Genomic DNA, 18,875 nt, shown 5'->3' with positions numbered 1-18,875 from the left:
CTTAACAAACTCAACACCCAAAGAACAAATAATCCAATCAAGAAATGCACAGAGGACATGAACAGACGTTTCTGCAAAGAAAACATCCAGATGAATAAATAAATAAAATCTTTAAAAAAAAAAAAAAAGGGCGCCTGGTGGCTCAGTGGGTTAAGCCGCTGCCTTCGGCTCAGGTCATGATCTCAGGGTCCTGGGATCGAGTCCCGCATCGGGCTCTCTGCTCAGCGGGGAGCCTGCTTCCTCCTCTCTCTCTCTCTACCTGCCTCTCTGCCTACTTGTGATCTCTCTCTGTCAAATAAATAAATAAAATCTTTAAAAAAAAAAAAGAAAAAAAAAAAAGAAAAAGAAAACATCCAGATGGCCAACAGACACATGAAAAAGTGCTCCACATCACTTGGCATCAGAAAAATACAAATCAAAACCACAATGAGATAGCACCTCACACCAGTCAGAATGGCTAAAATTAATAAGTCAGGAAATGACAGATGCTGGCAAGGATGCAGAGAAAGGGGAACCTTCCTACACTGTTGGTGGAAATGCAAGCTGGTGCAACCACGCTGGAAAACAGCATGGAGGTTCCTCAAAGAGTTGAAAATAGAGCTACCCTATGACCTGGCAATTGCACTACTGGGTATTTACCCTAAAGATACAAACGTAGTGATCTGAAGGGGCACGTGCACCCAAATGTTTATAGCAGCAATGTCCACAATAGCCAAACTATGGAAAGAACCTAGATGTCCATCAACAGATGAATGGATAAAGAAGATGTGGTATATATATACAATGGAATACTATGCAGCCATCAAAAAATGAAATCTTGCCATTTGCAATGACGTGGATGGAACTAGGGTATTATGCTTAGTGAAATAAGTCAATCGGAGAAAGACAACTATCATATGATCTCTCTGATATGAGGAAGTGGAGATGCAGCATGGAGGGTTTGGGGTGTAGGAAAAGAATAAATCAAACAAGATGGGGTCGCGAGGGAGACAAACCATAAGTGACTTTTTTTTTTTAAAGATTTTATTTATTCACTTGACAGAGAGAGAGATCACAAGTAGGCAGAGAGAGAGAGTAGAGGAAGCAGGCTCCCCGCTGAGCAGAGAGCCTGATGTGGGGCTCAATCCCAGGACCCCGAGATCATGATCTGAGCCGAAGGCAGAGGCTTCAACCCACTGAGCCACCCAGGCGCCCCCATAAGTGACTCTTAATCTCATAAAACAAACTGAAGGTTGCTGCAGGGAGGGGCATTGGGAGAGGGGGGTGGAGTTATGGGCACTGGGGAGGGTATGTGCTATGGTGAGTGCTGTGTAGTGTGTAAACCTGGCGATTCACAGACCTGTACCCTTGGGGATAAAAATACATTACATGTTTATTAAAAAAAAAAAAAAAGACAAGGTAGTACAGGGGCACCTGGGTGGCTCAGTGGGTTAAGCCTCTACCTTCGGCTCAGGTCATGATCTCGGGGTCCTGGGATCGAGCCCCACATCAGGCTCTCTGCTCATCGGGGAGCCTGCTTCCCTCCTTCTCTCTGCCTGCCTCTCTCCCTACTTGTGATCTCTCTCTGTGTCAAATAAATAAATAAAATCTTAAAAAAAAAAAAAGACAAGGTAGTACAATACACCTGAAGGAGAAAGGCCCTGGAAGGACAAAACCCCATAAAAAATGAGGCTGCTAGTTGTGCAGGCAGCCAACAAGTGGCCATGCCTGAGTGAACCTGAGGGTGATCTGTGAAGGCAACACTCAAAGATGACACCGGATCGTGACACTTGAGCAAACACATGGGTGATACCTGAGTGAGCATGAACAGTGATACCTGAGAAAGTGTGAGACCTGAGTTAGCAAGTGCTGTTGTTTTGAGTCAAATGTTTATGAGGGTATCCATAATTTATATCAACTTTCCACCTTGATCTCAGCTGGCTTTCTTGTACACTGTCATATATATTACAGAGTATCAATGGCAATGAGATAACACATTGACTAACAAGAAACTTCTTTCTGCTCTTCTCAGGAAAGATAACTCAGGAAAGAGCAGTGCATAAAACTCTTCCAGGGTAGAAGAGATGATCTGACAACAGACTGCCCATTGATACAGTGATGGCCCATAGCTACAGAAAAGGGAATTCCTCCCAACATTTGCTCCTTTTCCATTCAGTTGGTTTAATCTTCAGGGATAAAAGCATCCTGGGGACCAACTCTCCTGCAACTCCCTGCCAAATGAAGGAATGTCTGGGGAAGGGGGCGGGCGAGAGGATAATAGCAAATAGGAGTATGAGAAACAATTTCCTTAGGACTCCACAATGGAGGGAGGTTAAGGATGGTCAGCTTCAGGGAAGCCCTTTCACCACATCTCACAAACCTTTGTTTTTAAAACTGATAGAAAAGGGCTCTTGGTTCTTAGGTAACTCTAAGATAGCCACACTCATATGCTATTCTCGGGTTTTAGGTCCCAGGACTCAGGAATAAGATATAATCACACAAATAAGAGGCAAATATAAGCAAAATTTATCTATTTGTCCTAGCAAAAAGAAACTGTTAGAAAAAAGTCCTCATTGGTGGGTCACCATGCCATTTTAATACCCAAGTACCAAGAAGGGTGTATTGTGACGCTGTTTTAAAGGTAGGTTTTGCCAAGAATCCAGCTTGTCCTTCTGGCCTTCTCTCTCTCTCTCTGGCCAGGCTTGCTGGATATACTAAAAGAATGACTACAATGGCTGCGGGCTGCAGGTTAGAATCACCTGATGAGCTTTTAAAATAACATCTACCCTCATCCATTGTGGGTGGGACTATAAAATGGTGCAGCCACTCTGGAAAACAGTTTGGCAGTTCCTCAAGAAGTATGATCCAGTAATTCCACTCCCAGGCATAGGCTCAAGAAAACGGAAGACATAGGTCTACACAAAAACTTATATGTGAATGTTCATAGCAGTATCATTCATAATACTGGTTTCTATAAAAGTAAAAACAACCTATGTGTCTATCAACTGATGAATGGATGAACAAAATATTAATAATATATCCATAATAGAGTATTACTTGGTCATAAAAATGAAGTACTTATATATGCTACAACAGGGATGAGCTTTGAAAATATGCTAAATGAAAGAAGCCAGAAACAAAAGGTTGCCTATTGTATGATTCCACTTATATAATATGACCAAAATAGACAAATCCATCAAGACAGAAATTAGTGATTTCCAGACCTGGAGGCAGAGGATATAGAGAGTAACCACCAAATGGTACAGGGTTTCACTTTGAGGTGATGAAAATGTTCTGGAATTAGATAGTGATGATGGCTGCACAACTTTTGAATATTCTGTAAATATCACTAAATTGGATATTTTAAGAGGGTGATTATTATGATATTTAGATTAAAACTTAATAAGATATGTAGGGTGCCTGACTGGATCAGTCAGTTAAGCATCCAACTCTTGATTTTGGCCAATGCTCATGCATGTTCGCATACTCTTTCTCTCTCCAAAAACATAATAATAAAAAAAATACACACACACACACACATACACACACAAATATATATTAAAAAAATGATGCATACACTTTAAAATGGTGAATTTTATGGTATGTGACCTATATTTCAGTTTAAAATAATATCTACATTTGGGCCTAATCCGAAGAGATTCTGATTTAACTAACCTCAGAGGGACTCAAGCAAGCATTAAAAATACACCATGATGAAATGAGAAAAACAAGCCACAGAATGAGACAACATGCTTATAAGACACAAAATAACTGACAGATGAGGGGTGCCTGGGTGGCTCGGTCATTAAGCATCTGCCCTTGGCTCAGGTCATGATCCCAGAATTCTGGGATCAAGCCCAGCATCGGGCGCCCTGCTCGGCAGGAAGGCTGCTTCTCCCTCTCCCACTCCCCCTGTTTGTGTTCCCTCTCTTGTGGTCTCTCTCTCTCTCTGTGTCAAATAAATAATAGTATCTTAAAAAAAACCCACACAAACACCTGACAAATGACTCACATCCAGAATATACAATCAGTAAGTAATATACAACCCAAAAGGAGGGAAAGACCCTAACTGGCATTCCCAAGAGATGAAACCCATTAGATAAATTAAAAATATAAAAAGTGGGGTGTCTGGCTGGCTTAGTCAGTAGAGTGTATGACTCTTGATCTCAGGGTTGTGAGTTTGAGCCCCATATTGGATGCGGCGATTACTGAAAAATCAAATCTTAAAATTAAAAAAAATATGAAAAGTGGAGCGCCTGGGTGGCTCGGTGGGTTAAGCCTCTGCCTTCAGCTCAGGTGGTGGTCTCAAGGTCCTGGGATCAAGCCCTGCATCGGGCTCTCTGCTCAGTGGGGAGCCTGCTTCCCCCCCGCCCTGCCTGCCTCTCTGCCTACTTGTGATCTCTGTCAAATAAATAAATAAAATCTTTAAAAAATATATGAAAGGCTATTCAGTTTAATTCTCAATCAGCAAAATGCAGATTAAAACCACAATAGGATATAAGCTGAAGGCAGACACTTAACCAACTGAGCCACACAGGCACCCCTAAAATGTTCTATTTCTTAATCTCGGTAATTGATTATAAAGGTGCTTGTTTCTTGGGGTGCCTGGGTAGCTCAGTCAGTTAAGCATCTGTCTTTGGCTTAGGTCATGATCCCAGGATCCTGGGATTGAGCTCTGTCTCAGACTCCTCTGCTTCTCCCTCTTCTCCTGGCTCACTATCTCTGTCTCTCTCTCAAATAAATGAGTAAAATCTTAAAAAAGAAAAAAAGGTTTGTTTCTTTATATTAAACACATTTAGTCTTTAAGCATTTTACTGTAGAGTGCTATTTTTCACAATAAAAATGGTTAAACCATTTTTTTACCTGAAGGGAAAAAAGCTCCCTAATGACACAATGTAAAGCTAGGGTTGAGGACCACTGCATTAAAGGAAGAGTCACCAAAAATATATTTGTACATAAATTAATAAATTCCCAGTACAGAAAAAAATTTAAATGTTTTAAACTGTGTGGTGTTTTGTTTTGTTTTGATATTTTAAACTGTTAACAGTAGATATCTCAGTGGGGAATGGGGAATTGTATATAGTAAGTGGGAGGTGGCCTTTATTTTTCTATCTTCTTAGTATTTTTGTAGGGTTTATATCTAATAACGAAAAAGTGTTAAAAGATAACATTTATTTATTTAAGATTTTTATTTATTCATTTGAGAGAGAGAGCACAGAAGGAGTGGGAGAGTGAGAAGCAGACTCCATGCTGAGCAAGAAGCCTGATGTGGGACTGATTCTAGGACTCCAGCATCATGACCTGAGCTGAAGGCAGACGCTTAACTGACTGAGACACACGGGCACCCCGAAAGATAACTTTTTTTTTTATTAAGATTTTATTTATTTATTTGACAGAGATCACAAGTAGGCAGAGAGGCAAGCAGAGAGAGAGGAAGCAGGCTCCCCACTGAGCAGACAGCCCGATGTGGGGCTCCATCCCAGGACCCTGGGACCATGACCTGAGCCGAAGGCAGAGGCTTTAACCCATTGAGCCACCCAGGCGCCCCCAAAAGATAACTTTTAAACGAAGATTTAAAAATATCTCTGAGAAAAAACCTTTGGAAGGGTATAAAAAAAAAAACCTTTAAAATTAGTCGCTTCAGTTTGAAAAGAGAATGGAAGGAATATTTTCATTGTAACTCTTGAATTTTTTTCCCCAAAGATTTTTATTTATTTGTTTGTTTGTTTTAGAGAACAAGAACCAGCAGGGGGGAGGAACAGGCAGATTCCATGCTGAGCATGGAGCCCAGCCCGGGGCTTGATCTCGTGCTCCTGAGATCATGACCTGAGTGGTTGAGTCAGATGCTCAATGGAATGAACTACCCAGGCACCCCTGTGTCTCTTGAATTTTTAAACCCAGGTAAAAGTATTACCTATTAAAAAAAAATTTTTTTTAAGTAATCTCTGCACCTAAAATGGGCTTAAACTCACAACCCTGAGATCAAGAGCCACATTCTCTACTGACTGAGCCAGTCAGGAACCCCCCTTACCTGTTAACAATTTTTACTTAAAGTAAAGCCATTTGTCTCCAGCAGCTTTTCCTACTACCATAGAAATCTATACATTAGCAGCTGTGAAACTAGCACAAAAGTACCCTGGTCGTGCATTAGGTTCTCCCCATGCTCCACAGCACTGAGACCACAGCCCTGTAGAGGAGGGAGCTATTCTCTCAGAGGACTCATATTTTACAAATGTTGAAGTGGCATGCTTCTCATGGCCATTTGGCTAAATCTGAGTCTATTATATTTGCTAAATAGCAAAATGAATTCTTTCCCTGTACTTAGGCTACTGTGTGTGTGTCTGGGGTGGGTAGTAAGGAAAGAAGAGTTACCTCTAAGAGGAGCTCCACACTATCCACTTGAAGCTCTTGCAGTCCCACTATCTGTATCACGTGCTTGCTATCTTCTCTTGCAAAGAGCCTGCAGATACAAGAACATGGTTGGTATGGCAGACCTGCTATAATGAACTTTGTTCTTGCCTCCCCAGAAAACATTCCATTATTCTACAATTAGGGAGCAGTTCTGTTATTTGAGTGAGATTGATATGTATCCTCCCGCCCACTCCCACACTTCCTTGACCCCAGCCCTGGGCTTCAGAGATGGTCTTTAACTGCTGTAAACAAGTCAGGATCTTTAACTACAATGAAAAGAATGAACACAGGATTCAGACCTATACCAATCAGTGGAGGGTATATTCATGGCTTCAGTGATTGGCTCAGGACTGGATATGGGATCTCTGCTGGTCCAATCAAAATAAAGTCCTACTAGTTTCTGGTTGTTAGGTGCCTGGGAGTGAAATGCTGCTGCTCTTTCTGGAAGTGAGAGTATGTGTAGTCCTGGGAGCAGTGCCAGCCATTCTATATCCACCAGAGAGCCAGTTTTGGAAGCTAATATCATAGAAGACAGAGCTGAGCAAAGAAATTGGGTTCTTTATCATTCCTGAGTTCCTAAAATAAACAGGTCCTATGGTCTAATTCTCCTCTAGGCATTCTAGTTATTTGAGCAAAAGACTTCCCTGGGGCGCCTAGGTGGGCCCAGTGGGTTAAAGCCTCTGCCTTCGGCTCAGTTCATGATCCCAGGGTCCTGGGATCGAGCCCCACATCGGGTTCTCTGCTCAGCGGGAAGCCTGCTTCCTCCTCTCTCTGCCTGCCTCTCTACCTACTTGTGATCTCTGTCAAATAAATAAATAAAATCTTAAAAAAAAAAAAAAGACTTCCCTAAATAGCTTAAGCCAGTATATATGGGATTCTACTTTATTTCCAATTTAAGGAGTCTTGATACATCTTCCAAAGGAGAAAGGGAGATCTGGTGCTGTAACTGAATTTCTCAGGCCTATATGTAAGATTATAGTCCATCATCATCACTAAATCAGATATATCAAGGGGCACATATTAAATCCATTAAAGACCCTAAGATTATTTTTCTCCCTTAGTAAAATAGTGATTGAGGTTAAGAATGGAATTCCACTTTATAGCCAAAAAAGAAAATGATTTTTCATTTTTTTAATGAAAAAAATTTTTCAAATGAAAAAAAAAAATTTTTTTAATTTTTAAAGATTTATTCATTTATTTGAAAGAGAGAGGGATGTGGGGGAAGAAAAGAGAGAGAGGGACAAGCAAACTCCCCGCTGAGTGGGGAGTCTGATGCGGGGGTCATTCCCACGACCCTGAGATCATGACCTGAGCAGAAAGCAAGAGTCGGACTAACCAACTGAACTACTCAGGTACCTTTTTTTTCTTAGTTTAGGTTTCACACCAAACTTCCAAATTTTTGCAGAAGGACTGGAGGAAAACAGCTTCACCAATCCCTGTAACCTATCAGAAAACAACTATTGGAACAGTTAGGTTTCTGGAATAAAAGAAGGCTCTAGCTTTCAGAGCCCTCATGTCATTCCTGAACATACTTTTTAGGCCCTACCACCATGAGCTCACCCCAGAAAAGTTCCTAATGAACAGCCCAAAATGTACTGTTAGATTTTTAAATCTTATAAGTAAAAAATAAATTTCTATCACTTTTTATGCAGGGGTATAAAAACAATTTAACCTCTACTTTTATGAGTTAATTTGGGACTTCATACCTTACATAATTGCAGTTTCAACCTCCCCCAGAAATGTGTCTTAAACCCATCAGTCAGAAATTTTCTGATAAGCACCCGTGAGGTAATCTGTCACATGGGCCCTCTCTATCCCCCCTAAAGGGAAATGAGATAATTCACATAAGACCGCCTTCCCCACAAAGGAAGGTGATCTTGCCTGGAACCATCTTTTCTTTTCTTTTGCTACTTTCTTGGTCCACCCTCCTTTCCATTTTGTATAATTCCTTGGACATCCCCTGTACTTGCTAGATGGAATGATGCCCAATTCATGAATTGTTTAGTAAAACCAATTAGATCTTAAAAAAAAAAAGTTAATTTGAAGACCATAAGCTTTGATTTCTAGCTTAAGAAATGGTCTGAGGGAGCACCTGGGTGACTCAGCTGGTTAAGCATCTGCCTTTGGCTAAGGTCATGATCCCAGAGTCCTGGGATCAAGCCTCACATTGGGCTCTCTACTCAGTGGAAGCCTGTTTCTCCCTCTTCCTGCCACTCCCCCTGCTTGTACTCTCCCTCTGTCAAAAATAATAATAATAATAATAGTAATTTGAAAAAAAGTTGCACTGAGCATATATGTTTCTGTTCACCTTTGCCAAATCTTGCTATTAGTTTTAGGAAATATAATTTATTAAAAAAATTAAAGATAAAGAGGATAAAGCATAATAACTCTAAATAAAAAGAAAGGGTGCCATCAGTGAAACAGGAGATTTCAAAAGTACCAGTGAGACAGGTAAAAGAGATATTAGCCAACTAACCAAAGATATAAAAACAAAAAGAAAAACTCACAGCTCAAGACACTTATAGAATAAGTGTGGGTCTTCCCTAGTGAGCCCTAAAAAGAAACTTCAAAGCCAGGAATTAGCACATCCCATCCCCTTGGCTACAATTAAAGAATGCAAATATACAGGGCAGCATATCTGAGTAATTCATTAAAGAACTGTACTCAGAAATAGCTTACTAGATATCCTGACTATCCCTTCACCCAAACTAATGTACAGACAGACAGACAGACAGACACACACACACACAAACAACAGCTTTTATTTTCCTGCCAACCGTTCTTTACACAAAGAGGATTTCGATTACCTCCATTTTGACCTCAAACTTCCTAATTGATTAAGTTCTTTCCAGCTTATCTCTTCACTAAAAGACCCTACAGGCATAGCATCCCTATAAGGGGACCCAAATTACCCCCACTATCCCCTCAACCAATAAGGACTGCTCTGAGCCACCAAGACCCCACCCATGATTGACCCCAAGACAATGATCAACTTGACTTTCACAACCCAGCTGCTTGTACCCACCAACTTTTGTCCTGTATTTTCCTTATATAAACCTAGAAGTTAAAAAAAGGTGGCAGGGGGCGGACTGGGGGCGCTCAGTCGGTTGGATTAAGCAGCTGTCTTTGGCTCAGTTCATAATCTCAGGGTCCTGGGATGGAGCCAGGCACTGCATCAGGCTCCCAGCTCAGCAGAGAATCTGCTTCTCCCTCTCCCTCTGCCCCTCTCCTCATTTGTGCTCTTTCTCTCTCAAATAAATAAAATCTTTAAGAAAACCAAAAACAACAACAATAACAACAAAACCCTAGGAGTAGTATTTTTGGCATGTTGGAGGCAGTCTCTGAAATGTTAGTAGTCGGCTGTCTTCTTGGTGTTGGCCTCACTGAAATAAATTCCTTTGTTTCACCACCACTCACTTTTCTGCCTTTGGATGTCGTCAGTGGCTGGTGGTTGAAACTGGTCTGTTTGGGAGCCCCAGAGCCAGACGCTCTAGCTTCCCAGTGCCAGGCTACATTTTTGACTGGAAAGGCCTCCTAAGTAAGAGTGCTGGGGCTTGGACGAGCCGCTGTGACTGAGTTAACCTGAGGCTTCAAAACCAACAGAGAGGGTAGAAAAGAAAAGCAACTCTTCTCCAAAGCAAACCCAGAGCGGAACCCTCCCTTATTTGGTAGTTGCCATGTCAGGACTGAACCCTGAACACCTGTACATTCTCTGAACTGTAGCATACCCAAAGGTCCCCTTTTCTTTGAAATAGTCCACAGATGGTGGTCTGCCCAGGCCTAGTTGCTGGATTCTCCAGTTTCCCAACTCAATATCCTAGTGCCCCTCTACCATGGGGCCTTCCCTAACATGCTCTCCCTACTGAACTCTGCTGCCTATCTATCCCCACCCCCCCATTCCAATGCGTGCCTGAAGCATGTGGAATTTGCACATCCTTTTGAACAGCTCTGTAGGGGCTAGGATACCTTTCCTGGAGGCTAGCTTCTGTAATTGATTTGGCTTCCCCAGCCTTCCACTGTGCTTAGCCTTAACTCTCTCCACTTAGTGTGGCTGCTCCCAACATGTCACAGATCTATATTATAATTATAATCTATATTATAATATAGATTATATATATAATCTATATATATAATGATATTATATAAGATCTATATTATAATTCTATTATAATACCCTTTTATCCTTCCACCTCCCCTATTCCATCTCTCCTTCTCCCAGTCAGTTGCTACCTTCACAACTTCACTGCTTCTTGCTCAATTAAAGCCATCTGTTTCAACCTAAACAACCTTTATGCCAGAAAAATACAATAGGGATTAAAGTCAGTTGATGAATCAATTTCTAAATTACTGTGTTATGTTGCAAGGGCAACAGCTTAAGACTTACAAGAGCTAAAAGTCTAATGTGAAGAAGAGAGACTTTCTTTTTACTGATTTCAGAAAACTATCATTAAGCTTACCCTAAGATTATTGAAAGAAAAAAAAATAAGAAAGCAGGAAACATTATTTATAGTTCTTCCAGTGTAATAATAGGTCAAAAGAGCAGGAAGGAATCTAAGTACATGTTGATATCCTGACTTCCTGAAATCATGACATTTTCATAGACCAAAATAAAAGGGATAGTCTTGTGATAAACATTAGGATATTGATCACTTAAAAAAATACTAATGGAAGGTTAATTTACATTTTTCTTTCTAGGTGAACTGGCAGTTTAAAAAATATTTATCAGATTCAGGAGACTAATTTCACAAAAAGGCACTAATATAACAAGGCCTCCCATCAAATCCCATGAGTCAGTGATTCTGTGGGACTCTGGCCTAAAATAATGATCCACAAATATATAGTTTCCCACTCATAATCTGTACCTTTTCCTTCTATTTAAGAGGTCATAAAGTTGTCCACAGTAGATTTCATAGAAGCTGATCCACACGAAGAGGGGCCTTCTCGGCTGGGACACTTCTAGTTGCCTGAAGATGTCTTTGGCAGCCAGAGCATAGAGTCCTGGGTTCTGATGAGTTCCTATCATGGTATAGGTCTTCCCAGCACCTGTCTGTCCATATGCGAAGCAAGTGGCATTGCCTCTAGGGGAAAAAGTCATTTGTATAACATATATACTAAGAAAAATGCTAATATACACATAGATTTTTCATGACAAAACTCAGAAACAGAATCCTGTTTATAGCTGATAAAATTCAGCTATAAGCATACAATCCTTTAAGGAGAGGAGGGGTTTACCTTATAAAAACAACAGAATTAGAAAAAATATTCTCAAAGCAGTACACGAGTTTTTTAATAGGAATTTTTTTAATGGAACTGGTTATACCATAAGATAAGGACCCCATGCCCTACAGAATTCTGGAGAAGATGATTTTTGCCTTAATCCTAAAAGGTAATCTTGATGAAAGAAGTAAAAGAGAATTAAAATAAATACAATAAACAATGGAAGACCATATGATGAACAGGGTGGTACTGACTAACTCATAAAAATTAAGTAAGTTTATGGGATGCCTAGGTGGCTCAGTAGATTGAGCCTCTGCCTTTGGCTTGGGTCATGGTCTCAGGGTCCTGGGATCGGGTCCTGCATCGGGGCTGTCTGTTCAGCAGGGAGCCTGCTTCCCCCTTTCTCTCTGCCTGCCTCTCTGCCTACTTGTGATCTGTCTCTGTCAAATAAATAAATAAAAATCTTTTAAAAAATTAAGTAAGTTTAGACAGAGGTAAAAATCAGTGTAAGCAAAATATTTGAGGAAGACTTACAAAAGGGCTCTTTATTTATTTATTTAAAAAGATTTTATTTATTTATTTGACAGAGAGAGATCACAAGTAGGCAGAGAGGCAGGCAGAGAGAGAGAGGAGGAAGCAGGCTCCCTGCTGAGCAGAGAGCCCGATGCGGGACTTGATCCCAGGACCCTGAGATCATGACCTGAGCCGAAGGCAGCGGCTTAACCCACTAAGCCACCCAGGCGCCCTACAAAAGGGCTTTTTAAAGGACCTCAGTTTTCACTTTCATTGATAAATTAATGGTTACTTGATTTTCAAGATCACTTCTAGGTCTGACATCATGTGATTCTAAGTAAGAATCACTATTCTTGTGTGTGGGTGGGTATGTGCATGGGCATGAATGTGAAGAACAGCAGAATGGAATCTGAGGAACTGCAGAATGGTGGACAGAAGAGCTGGGAGACTAACCTGCCAATCACGTGTTTTCAGAGGAGCTACAGGCCAGGAGCTAAAGGCCAAGATTATCTGAGTACCAGAGGCCCAACTATGAAGTACAGAGTAGAAAGTGACCATAATGTCAACTAGTAAGCAGCTATCCTCTTGAACAGGAATCACATGGGTTAATGATAAAAGTAGCTACTTGCGGGGCACCTGGGTGGCTCAGTGGGTCAAGGCCTCTGCCTTCGGCTCAGGTCATGATCTCAAGGTCCTGGGATTAAGCCCCACACTGGGCTCTCCGCTCAGTGGGGAGCCTACTTCTCCCTCTCCCTGCCTCTCTGCCTACTTTGTGATCTCTATCTGTGAAATAAATAAAATCTTAAAAAAAAAAAAAAGTGGCTACTTGCACCAAGAAGAAAAGTCTATGTACAGACACAGAAGTGGGGGATACTGGATGTGGGCAGAGAGATGAACATGAAGAAAGGAGCCTGAAGCCAGAAAGAAATCAAGGAATGAGTAAGAAGACAAGAGCAAAGGAACCATCGAAGTGTGAGAAGAAAGAGACAGTAGCTAACTATATCTGAGCTGCTTAAGCAGAGACCAGTTACTTGTTGTCTTTTGAATCTAGGCTCCTGGCTGTGTAGGTGCTTGAACACAGGGGCAGAGGCACAGTGAGTAAAAGGATTAAAGGAGGAAAACATGAACATACTAAAGATGTAGCAGAATGAGACCAAAGAATAATACCAACCTTACCTTCTGAATTTTTTTTTTTTTTAAAGAGAGAGAAAGACACAAGAAAATGCGAGTAGGGTAGGGGGAGAGGGAAAATGAGAATCCCAAAAAGGCTCCACACCCAGTGCAGAGCCCAACACGGGACTTGATCTCACAACTGAGATATCGTAACCTGAGTAGAAATCAAGAGTCAGAAGTTTAACCAACTGAGCCGACCCAGGTCCCCCATCTTCTGAACATTTTAGTGATGAGCTTTTTGAAAAACAACAAATATGGGTATGAAAAATATCTTATTACCCTTTGTAGAATGGATGCATTTAACTTGTACCTCTTTTTTAAAGATTTATCTATTTATTTGAGAGAGAGAAAGCGAGCACACAGGCATGTGTGCATAAGCGGGGTAGGGAGGGAGAGGCGGAAAGCAGAGGGGAAGGGAGAGAAAGAGAATGTCAAGCAGACTCCCATGGGGAGCTCAATCTCACCACCCTGAGACATAACCTGAGGCAAAATCAAGAGTCCAAAGCTCAAGTGACTGAACCACCCAGGTGCCCCTGCACATTTTATTTTACTTTATTTTATTTTTTAAAAGGTTTTATTTATTTATCTGACAGAGATCACAAGTAGGCAGAGAGAAAGGGTAGCAGGCTCCCCGCTAAGCAAAGAACCTGATGCAGGGCTCGATCCCAGGACCCTGGGATCATGACCCGAGCCGAAGGCAGAGGCTTTAACCCACTGAGCCACCCAAGTGCCCCCACCTTTTATTCTTCAATTGGTACTGTTTTAACATTCAAATTCTAACTTTAGAAACTTGCTCTCTTAAAAAGTACTCCCTAGATTTGGCACAAAAGAAACTGAACCTGAAAGGTATTTCATTTTTTCAGCCTGCTCAGAATAAAAGAGAATTTTAGTGATGTCTATAAAACAACAATAAAAAGGAAACAAAAAAATTAGTCAAATGGTTATCTGAATAGCCAATGAGCATATGAAAAGATTCTCAATATCATTAGGCATTTGGGAAATTAAAATTCAAACCACAATGCGATCAAGTTACATTCTCACTAGACTGACTAAAGTAAAGAAGACCGACAACACCAAATATGGTAAGGATGTAGAAATGCCACTCACAGGCTGCACCTGCCTGCCACACTCTTGTCCATGCTCTCTCTCTCTCAAATAAATAAATAAATCTCAAAAAAAAAAAAAAAAAGAAAGAAAGAAAGAAATGCAATTCACATAAATTGCTGTTAGGAATAGAAAATGGGTGTATGGAAAACTGTTTTACACTTTGTTTCTTTCTTTTTTTTAAATTTGTTTGACAGAGATCATAAGTAGGCAGAAAGGCAGGCTGAGAGAGACGGAGGAAGCAGACTCCCCGCTGAGCAGAGAGCCTGATGCAGGGCTTGATCCCAGGACTCTGGGATCATGACCTGAGCCGAGGGCAGAGGCTTTAACCCACTGAGCCAAGCAGGTACCCCTGTTTTACACTTTCTTATAAACACACAGCTATCCTATGACTCCAGAGATTCCCTTTCCAGGTTTCACTCAAGATAAATGAAAACATGTCCAAGAAAAAGACTTGTACAAGAATGTTCATACAGCTTTATTCACAATAATCCCAAACTGGAAATAACTCAAATGTCCATCAACAGGAAATTAGATAAGTTGTGGTATATTCATAGAAGGGAGTATTACTCAGCAATAAAAACTATGGATACATGCAACACGTACTAATCAAAAAACATTATGATAAGCCAAGCATAAAAGAACCTATATAGGAATGATTCTATTTCTGTAACGTTCTAGAACAGGCAAAACTAATCTATAGTGACGGAAAGCAGGTCAGTGATTCTATAAAACCTGAGGGTGAAAGTGGAGGCTTACTAAAAGGGGACGCGAGAGTACTTTCTGGGATGATGGGAATGGTCTATTATCTTGTTCGAGGTATTGATTACTTGGATATATACAACTATCAAAACTCATCAAAACTGAATACTTCTTAAGATCTGTGCATCTAATTTTATGTGAATTATACCTCAATATTTTTAAAGTTATAAAAATTATTTTTAAAAAGTCAAACTACTCTGGAATCAGTGATACTAGTAGGCTGTTTGGCATTTTCTATCTATATCTGCCTATATTTTGAATAAATAACAGAGGTCCCTAGTACCTTTTGGTCCCATTTTATGTTTATTGTGAATAATAATTTCAAAATTTAAAAAATACATGTATAAAAAAATAGATGATAGTCACTTACCTATCCCATGCCAATGAAAAAAGCAACTGAACTATCAGCAGAATACGTGATTCCTATTATCAAAAGTTCAAACTAAACCACTTATACCTTTTTATTCTGAGGGCTTTGATGAAATTATATTGTTGACAACTTATATTTTTGCTGAAAATTTCTAAATGCTCAGTAAATCCTATAGAGATAATGCACTCCTTAGAAGAGTCTAAATTCATCAGATTAAAACACAAATTCATGTCTAATTAAAAAACTGAAAAACATAAATGATACTTATAGAGAAATTTGTTATGGAAAACAGTATGAAGCAAGAGAAGCAAATAATGACTATCATACCCATTGAAAATATGCTGAATGAGTGGGTGAGTAGTCTTCATGTATACATCCCGATTGGTGCATGCTTCACCAAAGACTTCATCAAAATAAAAAACATGCTGAAAAAGAAATGTGATTTTTATAGAAAGAGACATTTTCTGGATTTTCTTCACCACTATTCTAGTTAATGCATAATAAAGGTGCAAGTATGTTTTTTAACTAATTAAGTAACTAACTAGGACAAACAAGAGATAAATAAGCAATAACTGTCAAATGACAGGGCCGCCTTCTACTTGAGGATCTCTGTAGACATGTTCTTACAATATAAAAACTAAAGCACACAATTTTTGTTTTGTAAACTGTTAAGTACGAGAGTGAGCTAATCCTCCTGAGGTCCAGGAGAAATGAATTCTGTAGGGATTATCCTCATAGCCCAGCTAGGGCCAGCATATTTGAAATTTGGGGGAATTCCAGAGGAAGACTTCCATTTCATAGGTTACATAGCTGAGCTTTTCTTTCCTTTTTAAGAGATTTTATTTATTTGACAGACACAGAGAGCATGAGGTGGAGAGGGTAGAAGGTAGAGGAAGAAGCAGACTCCCCACTGAGCAGGGAACATGGGGCTCAATCCCAGGAGCCTGGAGATCATGACCTGAGCCAAACACAAATGCTTACTAAACCAACTGAACCACCCACGCGCCCCCATAACTGAGCTTTTAATTCCATGAACATTTATTGCTCAGTTGGTAATGTGTCTAAGTGCAGGAGGCACTTCAAAGGGCCCAAAGATACTTCTACCCCACCCCACCACCTAAAGATATGAATCCAGACAAGTATACAAATGAGAAGAAAATTGAGCAATAAAGTACATGTGGAATTCAAGGGAAAAACATATTCCTTCTGATTGATAAAGACATTATGAAAAAGACTGCACATAGAAAGGGCCATAGAGGAAAACGAGGAATTTAAGAGTTAGAGATGGAGGCAGGGAAGATATTCCAGCCACAAGGAAAACGTGAGCAACAGTCAAATCAGGGAAGCACAAGGAACATTTAGGGAACAGAGAAGATTGAGTGTGGTTGAAACATAGGATCTTGGTAGGTAGAAAGGTAAAACAGAAGGCTAGAATAATGAGTTAGGACTATGCTGCATGGGTATTGGGACACTAGCCTTAAGGATGGAATGTTCATATTTAATTTAGCAAATAGTGGGAAGATAATAAAAAACTTTGCAAAGGGAAGGGATGATCTGAGCCATTTTACTGGAAGATTAATCTGGCTTCACAATGTGAATGGACTAAGAAAAGGGACACTGGTAATCCAGTGGTGAGTTAAGAAGGTCTAAATTCCATGATGACAATGAAAATATAGAGGAGATGGAGGCATGAAAAATTTGGCAAATGCCCGCATATGATTCAATGGGGAGAGAAAGTAGTCCAAGGTAATCCCCAAATGAAAAATCATGATAACCTGGAAAAAGATAGAAGACCCTATTAAATTGGGTCTGGAAGGCATTAATTCAGCAGACATAATCATTTGCATAACTTAGAGGCTACTGGCAGCCAACTATCTCTGAGTAAAAATCCTAATTTCAAGCCTGACTGTAGCATAAAAATGCAGTCCATATACAATGAACGAGACATGAGATCTTTTCTGCTACCTTTTGGGCCTGCTCTAAATACCCAGTTAAGAGAAAATCCAGCAAAGTGAATTTGGGCCAATTTATTGCATGGGTCATTCTACCCAGGTTTGTTTCTATTTTGTGTACCATTACATTAGAAATTTGTTAGGTCACCTTAGCAGAAACTGGGGCCACAAAGTTCAATTTATGAGTTAGAAAAATATCACCAAAAGCTAGAAAATAATCAAATGTGCAGCACAATAAACAAACTGTGAGCTTTCAGGGGTATGTAATATGTGATAGGATTTTAAGAATAAAATGTTTTTAACTGTTGAATCTGGGTTGTAGGTACATAGGGGTTCATTGTACTTTTGAATAAACTTGAAAATGGCAATAATTAAAAGTAAAATATATATTTTAATATATTTTTTGGCATTTCTCAGGAAAATAAGAAAAAAATGAACACAAGTAAATGTGGGAATTCATTAAATTTTTAAAAATTTTCTTTTACTTCACTGAGTATATGGCTATTCTTTCTTTTTCTATGAGTACTTATGAGTACTTTACCTCTTGAGTAAAAACCTTAGAAAACGCTTACTGATTAAAGGCATTAATGTCTTTCCTTCCAATAGATTTATGTACTGATTTTCCCAATACTTCTGTAAATATCCTTAATAAAAGATATGTGAACATGCAAGATTATAATTAACATATATTACATAAATATAATAAGTGCTAGCACAAGATCTCTATCTCAGTATTATACATATATATATACACATTCCATAAAGTCCTTTGCATCGCATATATTTCATTTGATTGAACTTTATCAATTAGGTTGTGTTAATACACTTTATTAATTAGTATTAATACACTTTATTATTAGCCTTGTAATGATCAGAGTTTCACAATTTATTTTTTAAATAAGTTTTTTCAGATTATAAAAGTAACCTGTATTTATAGAATAGCTCTGGAAAGATAGACTTAGATCAGGTAATAGTGGTTGCTTTCAAGGAGGATATACAATTAGCAGGACACTTCACTGCATATACTTAAAAAAAAAACTTTTTTAAAAAAGATTTTATTTATTTATTTGACAGAGAGAGAGAGTACAAGCAGGAGGAATGGCAGACAGAGGGAGAGGGAGAAGCAGGTTCCCTGCTGAGGCTGAGCAGGGAGCCCAATATGGGCTCTGGGATATGGGGCTCTGGGATCATGACCTGAGCCAAAGGCAGATGCTTAACCTACTGAGCCACCCAGGCGCCCCTCTGCATACCATTTTGTATGTTTTGATTTTAAAATAGGTGAATCCATCTTACTCAAAAGTTTTTAACTTTTTAAAAAAAATTTATTTATTTATTTGACAGACAGAGATCACAAATAGGCAGAGAAGCAGGCAGAGAGAGAGAGAGAGAGAGAG

At 39.6% G+C, this 18,875-nt stretch overlaps 1 protein-coding gene across 3 annotated transcripts in view; it reads right to left on the bottom strand.

Annotated features, from left to right (window-relative positions):
- The window catches only part of KIF24 (kinesin family member 24), a 94,056-nt gene that overhangs the window by 42,737 nt on the left and 32,444 nt on the right, over nt 1–18,875 (bottom strand). For all 3 annotated transcript variants that reach the window (XM_044265498.1, XM_044265497.1, XM_044265496.1), the window contains exons 4-6: nt 15,857–15,954; nt 11,253–11,468; nt 6,352–6,439 (exon numbers count right to left, since the gene is read on the bottom strand). In XM_044265498.1, the coding sequence (XP_044121433.1) occupies nt 6,352–6,439; nt 11,253–11,468; nt 15,857–15,954 (402 nt within the window). The remainder of the gene's footprint in view (nt 1–6,351; nt 6,440–11,252; nt 11,469–15,856; nt 15,955–18,875) is intronic.

The sequence above is a fragment of the Neovison vison genome, chromosome 9 (genome assembly GCF_020171115.1).
Source record: "Neovison vison isolate M4711 chromosome 9, ASM_NN_V1, whole genome shotgun sequence".
In the NCBI taxonomy this organism is placed as follows: domain Eukaryota; kingdom Metazoa; phylum Chordata; class Mammalia; order Carnivora; family Mustelidae; genus Neogale; species Neogale vison.
Note: the sequence above shows the minus strand (reverse complement) of the source record. Positions and strands in the feature narration are given on the sequence as shown.